Source organism: Trachurus trachurus (genome assembly GCF_905171665.1).
Source record: "Trachurus trachurus genome assembly, chromosome: 18".
NCBI classification, from domain to species: domain Eukaryota; kingdom Metazoa; phylum Chordata; class Actinopteri; order Carangiformes; family Carangidae; genus Trachurus; species Trachurus trachurus.
The window spans coordinates 14,146,449-14,168,227 of NC_139909.1; the positions used below are offsets into that span (position 1 = coordinate 14,146,449).

At 39.9% G+C, this 21,779-nt stretch overlaps 2 protein-coding genes across 2 annotated transcripts; both read left to right on the top strand.

Annotated features, from left to right (window-relative positions):
• Window positions 1-10,938: 10,938 nt before the first annotated feature.
• LOC311001436 (E3 ubiquitin/ISG15 ligase TRIM25) lies at window positions 10,939-18,552 on the top strand. The gene is made up of 8 exons (XM_083992523.1): window positions 10,939-11,301; window positions 12,489-13,384; window positions 13,826-13,934; window positions 14,832-14,927; window positions 15,852-16,085; window positions 16,233-16,255; window positions 16,561-16,709; window positions 17,001-18,552. The coding sequence occupies exons 2-8, from the start codon at window positions 12,741-12,743 to the stop codon at window positions 17,285-17,287; spliced, it is 1,542 nt and encodes a 513-aa protein (XP_083848649.1). The 5' UTR covers window positions 10,939-11,301; window positions 12,489-12,740; the 3' UTR covers window positions 17,288-18,552.
• A 236-nt stretch (window positions 18,553-18,788) lies between these two features.
• On the top strand, window positions 18,789-21,515 carry mrpl48 (mitochondrial ribosomal protein L48). The gene is made up of 8 exons (XM_083992299.1): window positions 18,789-18,956; window positions 19,496-19,554; window positions 19,726-19,757; window positions 19,879-19,964; window positions 20,082-20,251; window positions 20,690-20,792; window positions 20,887-20,976; window positions 21,245-21,515. Exons 1-8 carry the CDS (start codon window positions 18,936-18,938, stop codon window positions 21,320-21,322), a joined length of 639 nt encoding a protein of 212 aa, XP_083848425.1. The 5' UTR covers window positions 18,789-18,935; the 3' UTR covers window positions 21,323-21,515.
• Window positions 21,516-21,779: the final 264 nt, after the last annotated feature.

A 21,779-nucleotide genomic window follows, 5' to 3' on the forward strand; every position in this document is an offset into this window, starting at 1 on the left:
TAAATTATTTAATAATAAACTGCTATACAATGCAGTGTTACTTTGACAGAAAGGTCAGATATATAAAGAAAAGCTGGGTCATTAAGCTCTAAGTTACTGTTTACAGAAAAACCTTCATGAACTTAGGGTTTCATTTTCACTTCTGTGTAAGTTAATTTTATTCACACAAACAATAGGCCTAATTGAGCTGTCACTGAAAAATTCACGCACCACATGATGCTCACCACAATGAGATAACTTGTGCCCATGACAAGAATGTATGGTATCCAGAGGTGTGGCACCAGTGTTTATAAGTAACATCCTCAAGCTCTTCAGTCAACAACTCACCTGCAGGAACCCAAACAGGTAAAAAGATTTGTATGTTTTTACAGTAATTTTTCATTGCTTTGTTCTGAATCTGAATCGTACTAACCAAAATTTCAGAGCACATTCCAACAACTATCTACATATTGCCAAAATAAGTATGTTATTTTTTGTTTTGTTTTGTTTTTGAAAATGTGATAATTCGATAAGTAGTTTTGTTTAATTAATCTGTAAACCATGAAATAGAAATTGGACTATCATTGATTACAATACATTTGAGAAACCAGAAAAAGGGCAATTCACTCATTATAAAAAGGTAACTATTTACTAATCATCTGATAACTGATATTAAATAATTTTGGAACCATTGACCAAACCTGAAATATTGGGGCAATAAAACTTTTGACCTGAAGATGACAAAATATTACCAATGACTTGACTTACTGTTATTGCTATTAAAGCAGAAGTGAGTGATATATTTGTGTTAATATAAGTCTTAAATAGTTATATCTTCCGACAGCAATCACTTACATAGAGTGTTTGGACTGAAACACGGGTCTCTCAGTCCCTCTGCTCTGCTCTGAGCCGAAGAGAAAACATTTATCGTATCCTACAGTTTTTATCCAATGAGGAGAGAGAACGGCATGCAGGGCTGTGTGCGCAGCCAAGGAACGCCGTGAATGTGGTGACGTAGCGACGAGGACTGTTATGGTGCGTTCAAGGAAACTCGAATTTTTCCGACCGTGAAGTGGTACCAGTTCGATCTGGTACGAGTTCACCGGTCGGAAGTTACGAGTGGCCGTTATAGTGACTTTCACCGGTAAAACAGGTCGGAAAAACACGAGTGGGTTGCCTGGAACGCTACAAAGTCGTAAATTGTGACTTGAAGCTGTAATTTACGATTTCAAAAGCCTGCCTGGAACGCAGCATTAGCGAAAACGACCGGACCACTCACTTCTGCTTTAATTAAGCCACTGTACAAGTAATCCTTGTAAAATCCTTTACAAAGGCTGACACAATATAGAACATGATTGGTTATATGCATTGTTGTTTGTTTGAAATAAATAATTGTTATGCACTCTGTTGTTGTCACTTCTTTAGGTTGTCAACCAGCAGCAGTAAACAAAACTTTCATCTTCATTAAACTGCCTGCCATGGAGCAAAATACAGCAGACACTGTGGCCTCTGACGTTAGAGATGAAACCTTTGTGATTGGGGAGGAGGTGGAACAGTATGTGACAAATAATCCAAATTCCACCAACATGCAACTGTTCTCTATGCTGGTACTACTGAGAGCGTATGTTCCTAAGTCATACCTTCTGATGGATGAGTGTCAACAAGTCCTTGGACCTGATCCCAATCATGGAGATCCCCCCTTTGAAGAAAGAATGGAGCCATTTACTGTTTTCATCACAATATGCAGTCGAACCCCCGGAAAAGTGTTTATGATTGACCAAATATGTGCCCGGACAGCTAAGCAGCTGCTGACGAATTTAAAGATTTCCAGGAGTTCAACAGTGGAGCAACTATTCTCACTGTGTGGAGATGAGCCCAAACCACATCTAATAAAGTTCATCAACGTTTTGCTGCTAAAGAGAAAAAAGGAAAAGACAGGTAAAACCGAGTTCTCAAGGTTGATTGAAGACATACTGACTGAAGATGTTGATCAAGCCTTCTCTGTCTTGGAAACTGCATCGTGTAAATTCAACAGTAACCCAAATTTCCCCCAAACTCTTTCCCGTCTCAGTTGCATTAAAAGAGGCCGGTGTGACTTTGCAGCAGCTGAAAAATGGGCAAAAACAGCCATTGAAAGAGCTCCACTCCAATCTTATGTGGCGGACACTCTGGGACAGGTCTACAAGAAATGTTTAACGTCTAAGCAACTCGTATCCAGTGAGGTCTTACAGATGACAGAGAAAGCCTTGGAGGCATTTCAAGATGTGGAGAGGAAAGCTGAAGCTGAGAGGGGCTCAGACATGGAGGACACAGAAGACACTGTGAGCCCTCGATATTTTTTCAACAACAGAGGCCTTTTTGGTTTCTTTTACGTGGCAAATATAGCCTTCAACAAACTCCCTGAAGAGCAACGCTGGCAGTTCATCCAAGACAAAAAAGAGGAAGTTCAAGAGAGGTTTGACTTCTTTGAGTGGTACCTAACCTACTCCAAGCCTGACAAGACAACTTCAGAGCCACATTACTTCTGGAGGGGCGTTGTACGTTGTTACGAAAATTACACAAAACCAACAGTACTCTTGTCCAGCAGCTTTCCAGGCCTTCTTAGACTTCTGAATCACGGCCTCTTCATCTTCAAGGGAACATGTGCTGAGTTTGAGGACAGTAAGGAATCTGTGGCTTATTTTAGGGCAATCCGGCGCGTTCTTAAAGACACCTATGAGGAAAATGCTGATGATGTTAAAATAGCAGAAAGGTACATCCTCTCCAACATCATCTTGAGCAACAGGGCGCCTCGTTGTACTCAACTCACCCCGGTGAGAGATCTCCAAAGAATAATCCACCGGTTCTTGGGCTCAGATGAAGGGCGCAGACACCCTGAGTTTTGTCTCTTGGTTCTGCTGTTGTTTTGGCCTGAGGTGGTGCAAGAAAAGGCTGATGGCCATGAAGTGGCTCAACAGGCCAAAGAAAACCGCACTTCAGAGGATGAATGCAGTGAGGATGAGTACAGTGAAAGGCACCAAGTAACAAGAAGAGAACCTCCACAGCAGCCTCTTGACCCCATGTTTGAGCCCAACCTGCAACAGTTTGTTACATTCATGGAGGAAGCGTATCAGGGAATTGGGTATGCCAAGTACCTCCGGGGCCGTTACCTTGTACCTCTGTTTTTTTTGGGAGAGGGCTCTGGACTGAGAAAATGGATTCACAAATCAAGGCTGGATGAAATTGTGGAAAGCGAGGTGGATGCTGAGCTGGTTGCAGAACAAGATAACACAGAGAGAGATGAGATGAAAATTGAGCGGATCAATAACATGTGGATCAATGGTGAAGTGTGGCAAATACCAGATATCCAAGACATCCTCCTCCCGGTCCAGGTAGAGCCCTGCTACTCTGACACCACGTCACAGGAGCATGAAGAAGGAAAAATGTTTGTGTGCATTGGTGGAAAGAAAATAATGGCTTCAGTGGAAGTTGAACAGGATGCTCCAGAGAGCCCCCAGCTTTTCTATCTTGGCTTCACCATCCGGGGCCCTGTCCTCTTCAAAGTGGGAGTCCCAGACATGTCGGCACAATGACTGATTATGGACACTTAGGGAATGAACAAACATTGGCTAATACCAATCCAGCAAATAGTTGCTCTGATATTTTAGTCCAGACCAAAGTAGTTTGAAATCATGGAGTCAGTTATTATAAGTTAGATGCAAAGTTTGGCGTGATGGTATTGTCAAACCAAATAATCTTGATATACACATTAATTTTTTGATTGGATGACAGGTTTACAAAATGGTGGAAGGGACAATAGATTTAATAAAGTATTTGTAATTACAAGAGGTTAGGTTTGAATAAGTTTTCCTAAAGTATCGTTTTTGTAGACATTACTGAAACGCATTTGTGTGATTTGTGTTGTCATTAATCTGGTTTGAGTTGAGTTTATGATATTGTATGGGATGTTGGATCATGGATGCATTTTTAGTGACTTAAATTAGGTGTGCATGTCATGTCATGTGCATGTCAAACATTAATCACTTTTTCTTTTTTGAAAGAAACATGTTTTACGGGAGCATATAGCTATCTACCAACAAACTGAAATGTACTAAAAACAAATAAAATGTGACTGAAAAAAAATCCTCACCCCTGTTTTTTATTTAAACAAATTTTGTCTAATCTATCTATCTATCTATCTATCTATCTATCTATCTATCTATCTATCTATCTATCTATCTATCTATCTATCTATCTAGTATCTATCTATCTATCTATCTATCTATCTATCTATCTATCCATCTAAGAAAGGACTTAGAGATCTTGAAGAAGTGGTTTGATATTACTGTAATAAATTATCATTGAATTTAAGTAAAACAAAATGTATAGACCCTTTCAGAGAGTATAAACAAAGACAGGTGTGGCTCATTAGAAAACGCTCTGGTACACTAAATGGAATGGAGCCTTAATTAGTATCCTTGGTAACACCTGTATTTGTTTATACTCTCTGAAACGGTCTATAGTATTTGGCAACAGAAAAATTAATAGAATAATCAATCTAACAATTAAAGCAGAAGTAAGTGGTCCGGTCGTTTTCGCTAATGCTGCGTTCCAGGCAGGCTTTTGAAATCGTAAATTACAGCTTCATGTCACAACTTACGACTTTGTAGCGTTCCAGGCAACCCATTCGTGTTTTTCCGACCTGTTTTACCGGTGAAAGTCACTATAACGGCCACTCGTAACTTCCGACCGGTGAACTCGTACCAGATCGAACTGGTACGACTTCACGGTCGGAAAAATACGAGTTTCCTTGAACGCACCATAACCGTCCTCGTCCCTACGTCACCACATTCACGGCGTCCCTTGGCTGCACACCCAGCCCTGCATGCCGTTCTCTCTCCTCATTGGATAAAAACTGTAGGATACGATAAATGTTTTCTCCTCGACTCAGAGCAGAGCAGAGTGACTGACAGACCCGTGTTTCAGACCAAACACTCTATGTAAGTGATTGCTGTCGGAAGATATAACTATTTAAGACTTATATTAACACAAATATATCACTTACTTCTGCTTTAATGGTGTTGAAATCGAACAAGTCCAGGAACATACATTTTTGGGAACCATCATTGATAATAGACTCAGCTGGAAATCACATATTTATTATATTACAGTAAAACAAAAGTCTCCAAAACAATCGCAATACTACATAAAATAAAGCACATAGTGAACAAAAACTCACTTTACATACTGTACTGTTCCCTCATACTTCCTTACTTACAGTAACATATTGTGTTGAGGTATGGGGTAACACATACAAAACAATCACAAATCCTATCTTCATACTGCAAAAAAAAGCCATTAGAATTATACACCAAAAGGATTACTTAGCACCAACAAATCCACTCTTCATCAGTACCAAAACATTGAAATTCGAAGACCTGGTTAATTTAAACACTGCCGTAATAACTTATAAAGCAATAAACAACCTACTTCCACCCTGCATACAAAAGCTGTTCTCAACTAGAGAGTCTCAGTATGACCTCAGGGGGACCTGCATTTTAAACAAACCAAAAGCAAGGACAAACTCTAAAGCCAAATGCATTTCTGTCATTGGAGTAAAATTATGGAATAGCCTTGACAATGAACTAAAATCATGTACAACTATTACCCAATTTAAAAGAATGTTTAAAATCAATGTATTGAATAAATATTTAACACTAACATAAAGTAAGAAAATTGTTATTACTAAATGGAGGTTCTGTTTGTTTCGTTTTGATACTGTTCACCTTACTTACTCTCTTCGAGTGTAATTTTCCTACAAATTTTGTTTTGTTATTGTAATTTTTCTTCTTGTAAATAGGGTAGGCATTAATAAGCTTTGCTTCTGCCTTTGCCCTTTCGCCCATATTGATTATGAAATTTTGACTTGTTTGTGTATGTTAATGTTTTGTGGAATGGACGAATAAATCAATCAATCAATCATCTATCTATCTATCTATCTATCTATCTATCTATCTATCTATCTATCTATCTATCTATCTATCTATCTATCTATCTATCTATCTATCTATCTATCTATCTATCTATCTATCTATCTATCTATCTATCTATCTATCTCATTGAAAAACAGGCCTTCTCTGTCTTGGAAAATGCATCACGTAAATTCAACAACAACCCAATTTTACCCAAAACCATGTCCTGTCTCAATTACATTGCAAGATATCCCCCTGACTTCGCAGCAGCTGAAGATTGGGCTATAACAACACTGAAAGAGCTCCACTCAACTCTTATGTGGCTGGACTGCTTGGTGGAGCAGGACCACTGGATGGAGATAATGAAATACGTTGATGAGTTTGATTTGTGTTATTTTGCATTCATGTAAAACATTAGTGTGTGAGTGGGAGCACTGCAGGTAGCTATATTATGATATATGGCCATACGATCTTACAGTAATAAAATCTTAGTAGCAGCTCTAGTAACTTAGTAATTTTCATTGTTACATAATTCTTGATAGTTATTTTTGGTTGAAGAAATGTTTTTTAGGATTTAGATTATTTGATAATAAACTGATATACGAGGCAGCGTTACTTTGATGGAAATGTTAAAGCAGGGTCATGAAGTTCAAAGTGACTGTTTACAGGAAAACATTCATGATTTCATTTTCACTTCTGTGTGCCTATTGTCATTGAAATGTTCACTCTGGCACTCATCAAGATAAGATATGCGCTGTGCCCATGACAAGAATGTATAGTATCCAGAAGGTGTGGCACCAATGCTTATAAGTAACATCCTCAGGCTCTTCAGTCATCCACTCACCTGCAGGAACTCAAACAGGTAAATAGATTTCCATTGACATTTGTTGTTCATTTTTCATTGCTTTGTTCTGAATCTGAATCCGATCATGACACTAACTACAATTTCAGGGCACATTCCATTACTATCTACATTTCAAACTAAGTTTCCTGGATATATTTTTGTTTGGATTTGTTTGATTTATTTTAGTTACTATTTAATTCCATCCATTTTTAGCCACATTTATCTCTCTCGCTTACCACTTTAATATGATAATTGTATAACTGATATTAAATAATTCAGCAACTACTGATCAAAACCGAAATATTGGGGTAATAAAACTTCTGACCTGGAGATGGTAAAATGTTACAGCTTGACCTATAAGGTGGATTGCCTATCTCTGTGTCACTGCAATTAAGTAAGCCACTGTACAAGTGATCTGTAGTGGGAACTTTCTAAAACTGAGTACTCGCAAACAAGATGAGCGTCTTGCCAGTTGCAAGTGTGTGTTCCCGAACAGCAATGATCCTTGTAAAATCCTGTCTGGGCCACACATATAGATCAATAATGATTATGATGGTTATACCATGCATAGTTCTAATCATTTTAAAATAAATAATTGATATGCACTCTGTTGTTATCACTTCTTCAGATATTGTAACACTGCTGGTCTACAAGCTGAAATTAAACTTCCTGCCATGGCTGACATTAGAGATGAAACCTTTTTTTTGATTGGGGAGGAGGTGGAACAGTATGTGACAAATTATCCAAGTTCTACCAACACGCAACTGTTCTCTATACTGGCACTGCTGAGAGCGTATGTTCCTGAGTCATACCTTCTGATGGCTGAGTGTCAACAAGTCCTTGATCCCAATGATGGAGCCAACCCCTTTAAAGAAAGAATGAAGCCTTTTACTGGTTTCATCACAACATGCCGCCCAACCCCTGGAAAAGTCTCTATGATTGACCAAATGTGTGCCCAGAGAGCTGTGGAGCTACTGGCTAATTCAAGGCTTTCCAGGAGTTCAGTAGTGAATGAACTGTTCTCACTGTGTGGAGATGAGCCCCAACCACATCTAACCCAATTCATCAAAGATTTGCTGACAAAGAGAGAAATGGGAGAGAGAGGTAAAATTAAATTCTCAAGATTGATTGAAGACGTACTGAACCATGAAGATTTTCATCAGGCCTTCTCTGTCTTGGAAACTGCATCACGTAAATTCAACAACAACCCAATTTTCCCCCAAACAATATCCCGCCTCAATTACATTGCAAGATATCCCCCTGACTTCGCAGCAGCTGAAGATTGGGCAATAACAGCCATTGAAAGAGCTCCATTCAACTCTTATGTGGCTGACACTCTTGGACAGATCTACAAGAGCCGTCTGCGGAAAAAACTCATGCCATCCAGTGAGGTCTTACAGATGACTGAAAAGGCCTTGGAGGCATTCAAAGATGTGGAGAGGAAAGCTGAAGCTGAAGAGGGCCCAGAGATGGGGGACACAGCAGATATTGTGAGCATTTCAGATTCCTTCAACAACAGAGGCCTTTTTGGTTTCATTCAAGTGGCAAATTTAGCCTTCAATGAACTCCCTGTAGTGCAACGCAGGAAGTTCATCCAAGACCAAAAAAAGGAAGTTGAAGAGAGGTATTACTTCTTTGAGAGGTACCTAACCTACTCCAAGTTTGACAAGACAACTTCAGAGCCACGTTACTTCTGGAAGGAAGTTGCACTTTGCTACAAGAACTACACATCAAGAAAATCAGATAAATCCAGCTGCTTTCCAGGCCTTCTTAGACTTCTGAATCAAGGCCTCTTCATCTTCGAAGAAACATGTGCTAAGTTTGAGGAGAATGAGAAAACAGTGCCTGAATTGGAGGAAATCCAATGTATTCTAAAAAACACCTATGAGGAAAATGCTGATGATGTTAAAATAGCAGAAAGGTACATCCTCTCCAACATCATCTTGAGCAACAGGATGCCTCTTTCTCCTCAGCTCACCCCGGTGAGAGACCTCCAAACAATAATCCACCGGTTCTTGGGCTCTGATGAGAGGCGCAGAAGCCCTGAGTTTTGCCTCTTGGTTCTGCTGTTGTTTTGGCCCGATGAAGAAGTGGACCAACAGGCCACAGAAGACACCACTTCAGAGGACAAACCCAGTGAGGATAAGAACAATGAAGGGCGGCAAGAAACAAGAGAAGAACCTGCACAGCAGCAGCCTCTTAACCTGCAACGGTACGTTACTTTCATGGAGGAAGCATATCAGAGAACCAAGTATGCCAAGTACCTCCGTGGCCGTTACCTAGTGCCTCTTTTTTTTCTGGGAAAGGGCTCTGGACTGAGCAAATGGATTCACAAATCAAGGCTGGATGAAATTGTGGAAAGAAAGGTGGAAGCTGAGCTGGCTGGGGAACAAGATAACAGATGTGAGAAGAAAGTGAAGCGGATCAATAACATGTGGATCAATGGTGAAGTGTGGCAAGTACCAGAAATCCAAGACATCCTCCTCCCAGTCCAGGTAGAGCCCTGCCACTCTGACACCATGTTACTGGAGCATGAAGTAGAGGAAATGTTTGTGTGCATTGGTGAGAAGAAATATACAGGCTTCAGTAGAGGTCGAACTGGATGCTCCAGTGTTGCCCCAGCTTTTCTATCTTGGCTTCAACATTCGGGGCCCTGTCCTCTTCAAAGTGGGACTTCCATGGCACAGTGATTGATTATGGACACTTTGGGACTGGAATAAAGATGCAACAAACTCATACCAAAGCAATCCAGCTAATAGCTGGTCTGAGATTTCAGTCTGGTGGTCTGAAATCGAGTCAGTTATTACACTGAACGACTTAGATAAAAAGATTGGGGTGGTGGTGTTGGGTTCGACTATAGTCAAATAATTTTGATATAGGCTACACACATTAATTTTTGTGAGGGATGACAGGTTTATAACATATTTTCTTTCAACTTTATCTTATTTGTGTAACTTTAAGTTTGAATCCTATAGTCCACATCATAATCATAGCTGTATGTGTATCGAAGTAATTGAAACCGGTGGAGGTGAGTTTTATGGGTTGTTGGGTTATTTTTGCTTCTTAAAATGTAAGTAGCAAAAACAATGTATTAGCCTAGGCTACTCATGTGCATGTCAAACATAAATTGCTCTTTCCAAACAAACACGTTATGGGAACATATAGCTAGCCTACTGTAGAGCGAATTAATGCATTTTCTTTGATAATGAATTAAAACATGTGATGAGATCTTTTGCCACTCTGTGGTTTTGATTAAGTAAGCAGCTGAAGGTTACTGAAATTTTGTCAGATGATGTTTGCTGCCTTCATATGATAGATATTAGATTTAAAGTTGTTAGAGATGTTTATTCAATCAGTTGGTTGGTGTTTTAAGACGTAAATAAAAAGAAATTTAGCCATTTCGTGTCTGTTGTTCATAATGACCATGAAACACATTATTTGCATTAATGTAATGTTGTCTCCTCATTTTTTTTCCTAGCATCTTTTATTCCCTAATCTAGACCTAGCCTAATTATATTTCTGACTTTTGTAATTTGATAAATTCTATGACATTCTTTGTATTTATTTATGGCCTTCCTTATGCCCTATCATCTTATTTTATTCCACAACTTGTTTTTAAAGTAGCTATTTATAAAGGAATTATTATTATTAAGAGACCTTGAGCTGAGGCACAACGTAGGTATTATACAGTGCTTTATTTCAGACTGAGGGTCCATGGGCCAGACGAACACAACAACAGACACAAAACACATAAGAGAGAGAATAAAGCTAAAAAAAAATTAAAATAAAATGAAAATTACATATTTGATATCAAAAATTGAAATTACTAGAAAGTTAAGATCGCACTCAGCCAATTCTCAATGCACCAACCTGCAGTTTTTGCATACTTGTGTACAGTGGTGTGTTCTAAACTTTTGACGTTTTGGCTTTTTAGGTTGGTCGATCTTATAATATTGATGATAAAAGCATTTTACATTATTAATATCCATAAAATATATATATATATATATAAACCTTACATCAACGATAGAAACTGTGGCAACGTTCATGTCGCAGTGTCCACGGTGGTCAACCGATTGAACGCAGCGAGCGCAACGCTGGGATTTCCGAGGATCCATGAAGGCATCGTTTTCTCCGCATCAAACTGCCAGGCAGCTCCGGGTAGAGAGGCAGCTAACCAACCGACCGTCCAAGGTCCGCGTCCGTCGCTCAGGTGTATCTGTGTTTGTATCCGCCCGTCCTGTAGGGTCAAATACCGAAAAGTCCAGATGACAAGCCAAGTGTCCGGTGGCTGGAATACGTCCTGGGACTCCTGAAGCTGCCGAGACCCGGACGTTACAACATTATTATCATGTTAACGTTAGCCCCAGAGCGACAGGTGCACCGCGGCGTCGAGATCTGACACCGTCGTCGGCCTCGTCTTGTTTTTGATTAGGACCAGCTGTGATACCTTAAAAGGAGACCGAGTGTTTTCATTTTTTTTATACAACGACAACGATTTACACGTATTTATATTACATTATCAAGGTAAGCATCGTGAACAGCCTGTCTCTGTGTGTGTTCCTCTCTTTCTCTCTCTCTGTGTGTGTGTGTCGTGTTTCGCTTTAGCTCGTCTTCACTGCACCGGGAGATTAAAAAGAAGCTAACACACGGAGGAAAGTTAACTGACGGTTGGAGGAGCCGTTGACGTACAGTTACGTACAGTTTAGTTTTAAAAACATAACGTTACTCGATAAACGGAGGGGGTTTATCTTTTAAAAAATGAGGTGAACAGAGCAGCTTCACAGGCCTTTTGTCATATCTACAGCTGACAGGTGGAGGAATGGAAATCACTGCGGACCAGGGGGACAGGACAGCACTTTTTTTTTTCTCTCTCTCTCTCAGTCTAATGTAAACAAGGTTGACAGGTTATCTTTACGGTCAAAGCCCTGTTTTGTTTTGAAACGAGCAGTACAAATTAACCATGGTCGTCGTTTGAGAGGTTGTTGGCACAAGAAGAGGCCCTGGTCCTGCAGCAGCATGTTTCACTTTCATTTCTATCTGATGTATTTATTTATTTATTTTTTACATATATGCATTTAAAATGAAGTGCAAAGGTTTACGATAGGCTTTATGCCGAGCCCCACTACTTCCTGAACTTAAACAGGCTCCTTTACTTCCTGTCTTACATTATTGGACAAACTGATTAATCCAGGTGTGTCTGAGTAGTCACAATGGTCAGACACACCTGGATTAATCAGTTTGTCCAATAATGTAAGACAGGAAGTAAAGTAGTGGGGCTCGGCATAAAGCCTAGTAATGAAGAATCGCATATGAACACACAATAGTGAAATAGCTCGATGAATTTTCTGACTTGATTGTTTGATCTAAATCATGACCAGAGATACAGAATAATGTCATTTATTATTTCCCAAAGCTTTCCTAAAAGCTATTTTGCTATCTATTGTGATCATCAGTCCTTCAACAACGAATTTGTTTCCAGCTTCATTGAATATCTTTGTGTTTTGGGATCAAAATGTGATCCCAAAACTGGAAATGCACTTGCAATATAAAAAATTGTACGTTTAAGCTCTTTTTTTTTAGTAATTTCTTATAGTAAATATATTGAATTTATACTTTATCAATTTACAATGAATCTGTTACCAGAGGTGTTGTCAGTTAGTTGATGTGTGAATTGTCTCACTCTTCTATTTCTTTTTTCTTTCTCCTTAAAGTATCAACAACCTGACACCTACAGAGGGAAACCTGCAGCCTCTTCCTCTCCGCCCCATTAGGCTCCATCTCTCCGGTCATCACTCTCCTCCGTTTTCCACCCTCTTTAATCCATCTCTCTTGACAGTTCTCACTTCCTCATCCCGCTGTTTCCACTTCGATCCATCCATCCACATTTCTTTCCCCCCCGTCTCCCATCACGTCCCTGTGTCTCCGGCTCGTCGTCTCTCTGGCCTCGCAGCCTGAATCCTGACATGGCCTCGGCCAAGTCAGAGTCCAGCGTCCTGCAGGAGGAGCTCACCTGCCCCGTGTGTCTGGACTTGTACCGCGACCCCCACCTGCTCCCCTGCGGCCACAACTTCTGCAAGAACTGCCTCGACCACCTGAAGCGGCAGTCGGACCGCGGTCGCATCCGCTGCCCCGAGTGCCGCGACAGCCACCGCTGCGGCACCAACTTTCAGAAAAACTTCAAACTAGCTAACATCGCCGACGACTACCGTCACAGGCGCAGAGCTTCCGCCGCCGCCGCCAACGCGTTAAAGTCCAGAGACGTGCTGTCGTGTTCGCTTACGCCGCAGAGAGCCAGGAGCTCGTTTGCCGTTCCGTGCGACTACTGCCCCCTGGTCGCCGCCGACGCATCAGGCGCCAGAGACGGGTCCTCTGGCGCCGCTGTTTCTCAGGAAGGAGGGGATACGCAGGAAGCCGCTGCCGCTTCTTCTGCTGCTGCTGCTGCTGCGCCAACATACGCAGTCAAGACGTGCCTGAAGTGCGAGGTGTCCATGTGCCAGGAGCACGTGAAGCCACATCTGGAGCTGCCGGCGTTCTGCGAGCATCCGCTGACGGAACCGATAAACGACTTCTGGAAGAGGAAGTGCCCCGAGCATGATGAGATATACAGGTAGGAAGCAGCGTCAGCCATGTACCACTGTGGGAGTATTTAGAAAAGAGAGTCAAGTGTCTGATATATTTCATATTTCCTGCGGTATACCGGTTCGTACCGAAAACCGGTCTTTATTTTTGTTACGATATGAATTTTTCATATACCGCAATACCGATGAGGAGCCCAAACAGTGGTCTTGATAGTCTTGTTAATTAATGGGAAACACTGAGGCGTCCTTATGACGGGCTGTTTAAAGCTGATCTACTCTCTCATTAGACAAAATTGTGGGTTAGCCCACTCTTGCATGAAAACCCCCCCCCAAAAACATCAAATACCGTGAAACTGATAAGATTTTGAAAAAAAAAAATGTGATATGGAAATATGGTCATACCGCCCAGCCCTAATTTCCACTTTATTAATAAGTAAATGATCATGTTTGTGTTTGGTTTGTAAATCCAGATACTACTGCATGGACGACAAGGTGTGTGTGTGCAACGCCTGCACCATTGAAGGAGAGCATTCGGGACACACAATGAAGACTCTGAAAAACACAATGAAGGATCTCAAGGTACACTCACCAGCATGGTGTCTACACTACTTATAATATTTTTATTTGTATTATTATTATTATTATTATTATGTGAAATCAGTCTGGATATTCCCACATCTATAAAGATCTAGTAGCAGCAGCGGTGAAGCGTTGATTGTCTCATTAGATTGTCTCATTAGAGAAAGGCAGGGATTCTGCTTTTGTGGGTCCAAAAGCAGAGGCCCTGCCTTTCTCTAATCCACGTCTCATGAAGTCACATGTTCAATTATAAAGTTTCATATAACGCAAAATATTCCAAATTTATGATGACGATACTTTCAAACTCACACGTCAGAGCTCAGAGCTTTGGGTTTTGTGCCCTGCTCCATTCATTCGAGCTACGTTTCCATTGTTTGGCTCAAACAAAGTCCTGTGATGAGTCTGGAATCCCAATGAATGAACATTGTCCTGTTGCTATAGTGTGTACGGCTGAGTGTGAGTGAATGGAGGGGTCACATGACCTCGTGGGCTCTCTACAGGAGAGTTAAATCCACTTCCTGTGCCTCCGTTCTTCTGCACAGCGTGTGACGTTGAGAGGCTTCCACTTTGTTTCCATGGATATTGAATGTTACACAAATATTGAAGTTAAATGGAGAAATAAAGAGGAGTGCTATCAGTGTGTCACTGCCACTTTATAGCAAATCCAATGACATTAACTGTCCCCAAAGTATAGATAAATAACAATACAGCCATTACCAGTGATTTTGCACGTGTCTTTCAGAGATGACATTGTCTTAATCAAATATTTAAAGGTAAATAAATAGAAATAAATATTTGTCTCTGGTACAGAAATCAATCACTGTTTTTTGGGGGGGATATTTCAAATCTCTATTCCTACTGAAATGTCTCATTCATCTGTCTCCTGACGTTGAGCAGGGCTCGCTGGATAAGCAGCTGTACAGGGTCGACAGGAAGTACAGCCTGACGGAGAAAAAGCTCCAGGAGCAGAAGGAGAAGGAGAGACAGAACAAGGTGAGACTAAACACACACTCTTCATAGCTAACTGATCTGACAACAGTTCAATACTTTGCAGGTCAATAAATAACAGTCACCGTCCGTTGCATATGCTGCCATTTTATACATTCTGTGAATAATGTCAAATTGTACAAATTATGTTACTGTCTATTACTGATTCTTTCTAATTATTCATTACTGGCATGTTGCAGTTTTTCTTTCACTTTGCTGCTGTGACACTGCAAACATCCCAAGAAAAACATCTCACCTTAATATTTGACCATTTGGACATTAAATTGTGGTTTATTTTCCAGTTAGAAACCAAACTCCTTAAAATATACTTAACTTTAAATCAGACAGGCTGTGTGTTTGTTTAAATGTTTCTATAAAATGCTTCTATTGTGTCATTTTTTTGTGTTTACTTATTATTTTGTGTAGCCCTCTGACAGTAAATGGCTTGTACTGTAGGTATCCCATAAATGGTTTCAGCACCATGGACAGCAGCACTAAGAGTAAATGTGTATTTGCTGTTATTTCAAGTGCTGTAATTGGAGACATCTGAAAATGAGAACTTTATGAGGGTCTCAATGTTTTATAGGAAAACTGAACTCCTGTCACACGCATGAGTTTAGTGCAGGAGGAAAATTTTCTGTCTGTGACTGTGTTACTGAGGTCACGTCCCACTGCTGCTGTCATATTTAGGGAGTGTTATTCCCACAGGACTGTTCTGAGTAAGAAAAGTTACTGCGCCCTCTGCTGTACAAAGTGTGGAATAGACAAGAGAAGTACGGATGGCTGCAAGGCTGACTGCTATTCTTTTATCAAAATGAAATCGTATTAAATTAAATAATAAAGATTGTAACCAGCATTGGAAAACATACCGTAAATACACTGCATTAACACTTTACAATCTTTCTTTCTTTCTTTCCCTTCCTCATCCAGAGGTTCATGGAGGACTCCGAGCAGTGCCTGACCCGACTGGGCGAGGAGATGAAGGGCAAAGTCCTCAGCTTCGTCGGCAGGTTGCGCGAATGCACTCGCACTCACTGTGACACCAACGGGCCGGCGATCCAGAAGAACATCTCCAGGATCTGCCAGGACCAGGCCCGGCTCCACGAGGCTCGCTGCGGCATCGAGAGCCTCATGCAGGAAAACGACCCCTTCCGCTTCATAGAGGTGAGACACAGGCGGAACGACTTCCACTTTAGATCCCTGCTATGTTTATGTGATAGTACAATATAATTTAAAGTTGATATTATTAATAAATTCTCATGAAAATACGACTATGACACGATATATCATCTCTTACTGTCTCTGTTTCAGGCCTACAAGACAACAGGAAAACAGTAAGTACTGCTTTTATGTTCAGCCAGTGTTTTCAATACTGGTTCAGTTGTTGATTATTTCCTTCACTGACTATTTATCCATTTAGTTCATAAAATAGTTCCAACAGTACATGACACAAGAAACCAATCAAATCTTGAATAAAACAAGTAATCACTCATCAAAATAGCTGCAGATTATTTTTCTATTGATCGATGAATTGACTGATGCTTGGCTCTGTTTATTTATTATGATGTAAATGAATGGAAAAAACCTGGTATCCAATCAATACAACAGCCTTTATCCAATGTTTGTGTGTGTGTTGTAGGTGTCGCCGGCAGCTCAGAAAAAACATGTTCTACCCCGAGTATGTGGACATGGAGACGGAGGTTCTTGTAACAATGATGGAGGACGAGATGAGAAAATTCCTTGATGACGAACTCCCATGTCACATCGTCGCTGCCATTAATTCCATGTGTACGGAAACTTCTCCACCTAAATATCTGTTGGTTCAAAGTGATATCAGCAAAATAAGCTGTGTTCCCTCTGAGCTTTAATGATTTAAACCTAAAGCTACTGAAAAAGTCTTATTTTCTTACATTAATGTCAATTTTGCTAAACCTCTGAGCAATTTGATGATTATTCTGTCAGTTTGTTGTAATTTCATCTAATCTTAACATAAAAATGGCATTATTTCAGTTTCAAGGCGTCAGATTACATGATAAAGTGATAGATAATTAAAAAAAAAAAATGTTGTCCACCCATCAGGTCATCTCTCAGATCTGGAGGAGGAAGAGGAGGAGCAGGAAGAGACTGAGGAGGAGGTTGTGGACGAAGATGACGACGACGACTTCGACGACAGCAGCGAGGAGGAAATGAGGAGCGAGGGGGAGGAGGAGGAAGACGAGGAGGAGGAGGAAGAGGACGAGGACGGTCACGACCGACTGGCCGACGACCTCTACAGCCCGGGGGAGGAGGAGGAGGAGGAGGAGAGCGAAGAGGACGACGACGACGACGACAGGGAAGAGGAGGACGAGGAAGAGAGGGGGGTTTAACCGAGGACCTGGTTTGTTTGTTTACATAATATTTTTACACCTTTTGAAGCACTTTGAATTTGATCCTTAACTGTGGGTGAGAGCGACAGATGTTACGGTTTTCTAACATCTGTCTCAGTGTTGCACCCATCTTTCTCTCTGAATGTCCCACACACAGAAACAGGAGTCGAGCAGCTGCCAGTCTTTGCCTCAATCCCTCCCACAATGTTAGTCTAGGACGTAGTGGATGATCAGAGAACTCTGTCTCAGCTGGATATTAGAAATAAACACACGCACTGAGATCCTGCCAGTGTCAATCTCATGCTAATCCCGCGTTGCATACTGCTAAACTTTAATTAAGGTGCTTTTCATTGGAAGATATTTGCTGTATACGTGCACACAAGAATGTGAATGTGTGATGAGATGGGAAGGACTTGAACACTTGAAAATGAATTTGGCAACAACAAAAAAAAAAACCTCCGCACATCTGTGATGCCAGATTTTCAACCACTTTTGGGGGGAAAAAACAAACATTTTACAACATGTGACTTTGCAGCTCTGATAAAAATTTTAGTGAATTTGTGTTATGATGAACTTTAACATGACTTTTTCATGTAACTGGTACTAGGCAGACAGATTTTAAAAATGATTATCCTAAAAGATTTACCAGACGATGATACGAAAATTGTCCGATTTTCCTTGAGTTTCCTGCAGTTTTCCATCACCAGAGAAAGCCTTTTCAATCAGAATCCTTGTAACCAGGTCGAAGCTTTGACCTGAAAGATATAAGATTAATCTGATACGCCAAGCTAGTAACAATCGACTTGAATGAGTCCTTTGTGTGTATGGATTGTTTTGATTGTTTCATTCATGCTACAGTTCAGCGTTGCGAGCCAAAGATTGAGGATGTACTCTCAAAAAGTTTGTTTGTTTTGCTTGGCATGATGATAGAAAAAAGAAACGCAAGTGTTGTAATCACAGTTTACATAGGCTACAGGAAGTCTTTGCTTTTCATAATTCATTGTGCTTTAAAAGCAATTAATGCATTCTTAACAAAAAAAAAGTCAAATATTCCTATGCACTCTTACATACGTTATTCTTAAAATATCCATTTCAGGTGATGTGGAATTTTGCACTTTACTACAAAATAATAATAAAAAAAAACATGCTCTGTTAGGCCTGAAATATATGAATGTTGAAAGCTGATTTTTATTTTGATATGAGTGATTTTGTGAGGGGCCAAACTAAAACAAATAATACGTGAAAATAAAGCCTGTTGAAATGTGCACAGTGGTCGAGTTGTCCTTTGTGAAATATTTATGGACAATAAAATGTGGCAAGGTCGGTAATAAAGATGAAAATATAAGATGGAAAATTACAACAATTATAACATTTATTTATGTTTCTTCTGAATTATTTTTTTTGAAACCTCAAACACACACCATCACCGTGTTTCCTGACCCCGGAACTTTTGCACTGGTGCGATTTACCATCGAGTGGAATAAACGCACGGACCAGTTTCCGGTGAACGCTTCCGGTTTTAACGCCAGCAGCAGTAGTCGGTGGCATGTGTTTTACATTTTATATGTATATCAGTAAATGAACACACCGTGACACACAAACTGTGTGTCTTTTTTTCTGTTAAACACGGACTAAGAGACGCCGAACGATGAATCCTGTCTTTCGTAAGGTAAGAGTTTTATTCTCCCTCCGACAAATGTTTGGGTTTTTTCTCAGAGGTCAAACTGCAGCGGTTCGAGTTACTAGTAGTTAAAATCGTTTTTAAGATCATTTATCTGTGTCTCCCTTTGTTATAGTTTCATTTTAAACAGCAGCTACCGGGAGATTATTATTATGATCATGATGAATCAGTGATTGATGATCAGTTGATGTCCTGAAATGAGGCTAAAACAACAGTCAGAAGTCTAAACAAATTGAACACAGAACCATGAAATACATAATAAATAATGGTTAGCTTTGTTAAGTCAGTGATTTGTGTGAGAGAGATATTGATATGCTAATGAAACTCATGTGCTAGTGTATTAGTATGTGTTCTGGCTTTGAAATACCATGGATGTATGTGAAATACCTAATGTTGATGCACTGTGTCACTGGCTGGCAGAGGACCTAAACTGTAACCAGAGCCACTAATGTTTTACAGCTTTAAATACAGGATATCAATTTAATTTGTAGACACATGACATGTTGACATTGTTCTGTTTTGTCCAGTTGCAGGCGACTTTCACACAGCAGGCATTTGTGCTAAATCAGGCTTTTACATTATGCCGGTAAGTCTTTTTTGACTTTTTCCACATTTGTTGCATAAAATGTTAGAACAAGGGTTCCAGATTTACATTTTTTAAAAAGATAAATCCTTTGAAAATGATGTGAAATATATTGATAATATGCATCTTCTCTATCTAGTACTGTTCTAATACAAATGTGGTTTGTGTTTAAAGGGCCACACCGTCCATACAGCATCCTTTATATGGTAAGCGTTAAAAGTCTTGTATTAATAAATCATGCATCCTTTGTATGTAGATTATAGAAAAACTTTTGCATATTAAATTTAACATACTATACTCTTGCATGGACAACTTTTTTTTTTTCAGGCACAGCTTTTGCAAATGACAGACAATTTCACAACATGCCAACACACGGGATCGGGAGGTGGAAATACCTACTAGGAAAAAAAGTGGTAAGACTCTGAGAAATAATGTATGCTTTATAAATGTTATTCACTTCGGCTAATTAACCATAGATGATAATAATAATGTTCTATGTTGATGTTTTGTTTCATGTTCTTTCTTTCCAGCAAAAGAAAAAGAAGGGCAGGTATCAGATGAAACCGATCGTTGCAGCGACGGACACAGAGTACGGGACCCTGAACGTGCAGGTGTCGGGTTACGACATGACGCTGGTGGAGCACTACATCCAGCACATCCACAAACTCTGCAACCACCTCGACATCAAAGTGGCACTGTGGTGAGGACATGTGGAAAAAAAACAAAACACAACACACTGGTCCCAGACTCAAAATATCTGTTTGACATGGATGGATTTGGAGCAACATTATTTTTTTTAATAACACTCATCTGTCCTGAGAAAAGATGGTAGTTCAGAATAAAGAACTGTTGTCTTTCTTTCTCATTCACATATGAGGAATTTAAAGAACTCTTTTAGAAATCTCTCCCCTTCAATGTTATTTAAAACTGCGTTGAAATACTTCTTTTTTCTTCCAATGTTTTTGCATGATGTTTTTACCAGGAGATTAATGTTGATAGTAGCATTTCCTCAAAGAATGATCAGTTTACAGATAAACTACATGAACACACATCATGGTAAAATGTTTGCACATTTGTTTGCAGTACACTTGATGATGTGTAATTGAAATCAAATGTATTCACTGTTGTTTGTGTGCAGCTACGCTTTGCCAACCAAAACCACAGAGGTCATGCTAATGCAGGAACAAGGCACCAAGATGTACATCGACGTGGTGCTGAAGACACACGAGCGAATCATCCAGGTATAAACTGAGTTTTAGATTTTTTCATGATCTGCTGCTCTTGTGTTGAAGATCTGACGTTTGAACAATTATTGTTACTTCTCCGTTTGTTCAGTTGAGAAGTCTGAACACGCTGCTGTGCCCCGTCTTCATGGACGTCCTTTTAAAAAATCAGCCAGAGGGAGTTCAGCTCTCTGTGAAGGAGGTGAGTTACAATGAAGGCAGCGACTTTTCATTTTTTCTGATGTTTTTCTAGACCTGTAATGATTTTTTCCCCACCACACCAGCTCAAGATGTGGAAAATGAAACATCTAAATTTCAGTGAAATGTAAAAAATATCTTTGTAGACTGTAAAAGGAAGAGTTTTCTAAACCAAAGCGTTGTTAGAATTGATAATAATCTGCAGCCTTATATGATAGTGATAATCATGATGTCATGTGTTTTAACTCCTCCCTTCCCTCTTTTCCCTTCAGCACACTGAGACTGATCACAAAATGAGGTTCAAGGCGCGTCCACAGCTGGAGGAGCTGATGTCTCGGATGAACCAATAACAACTCAGACATTCTCAAGTTTGACCTGCCCGATTTCCAAAAACAGCAGGTGACACAGATGTTAAGAAATACCTGTTCTTGTTTATTTATTCTTCAGTGGACCTGCTGCTCACGGTGATCAATACCAGTGAAGGAACTGTGCTGTATATTTTACATTCTTCTGTGACATGCAAAATAAACTCTACCAATTATAAACAAACAAAAAAAGAACTCCATGATGCATTCAAGAAAACATTTTTACTGTTTTTGTTTATGATGAAGTTAGTCTAGCTAATCACAGTATTCCTCTAGAAAATAAAACATTATATAAAGGATGGAGGAAAAGCAGGAAGTGAAAATGGTTCAAATAATTCACTTCACGCCAATTACATTAAAACTCATTGTGCTCATGTAAATCCATGTCATCTTCGGGGCAAATAATTTAAAGTATATAATCAACACACCTTCAGTCTCCTCA

Bases quoted from the DNA above. Each gene is read 5' to 3' on its own strand.
- LOC311001436 (XM_083992523.1), top strand. From the start codon at position 12,741: ATGGCCTCGGCCAAGTCAGAGTCCAGCGTCCTGCAGGAGGAGCTCACC. The intron at 13,935-14,831 runs GTACACTCACCA...GACGTTGAGCAG, and splicing joins ACACAATGAAGGATCTCAAG to GGCTCGCTGGATAAGCAGCT. The intron at 14,928-15,851 runs GTGAGACTAAAC...TTCCTCATCCAG, and splicing joins AGAAGGAGAGACAGAACAAG to AGGTTCATGGAGGACTCCGA.
- mrpl48 (XM_083992299.1), top strand. From the start codon at position 18,936: ATGAATCCTGTCTTTCGTAAG. The intron at 19,758-19,878 runs GTAAGCGTTAAA...TTTTTTTTTCAG, and splicing joins CATACAGCATCCTTTATATG to GCACAGCTTTTGCAAATGAC. The intron at 19,965-20,081 runs GTAAGACTCTGA...CTTTCTTTCCAG, and splicing joins ACCTACTAGGAAAAAAAGTG to CAAAAGAAAAAGAAGGGCAG.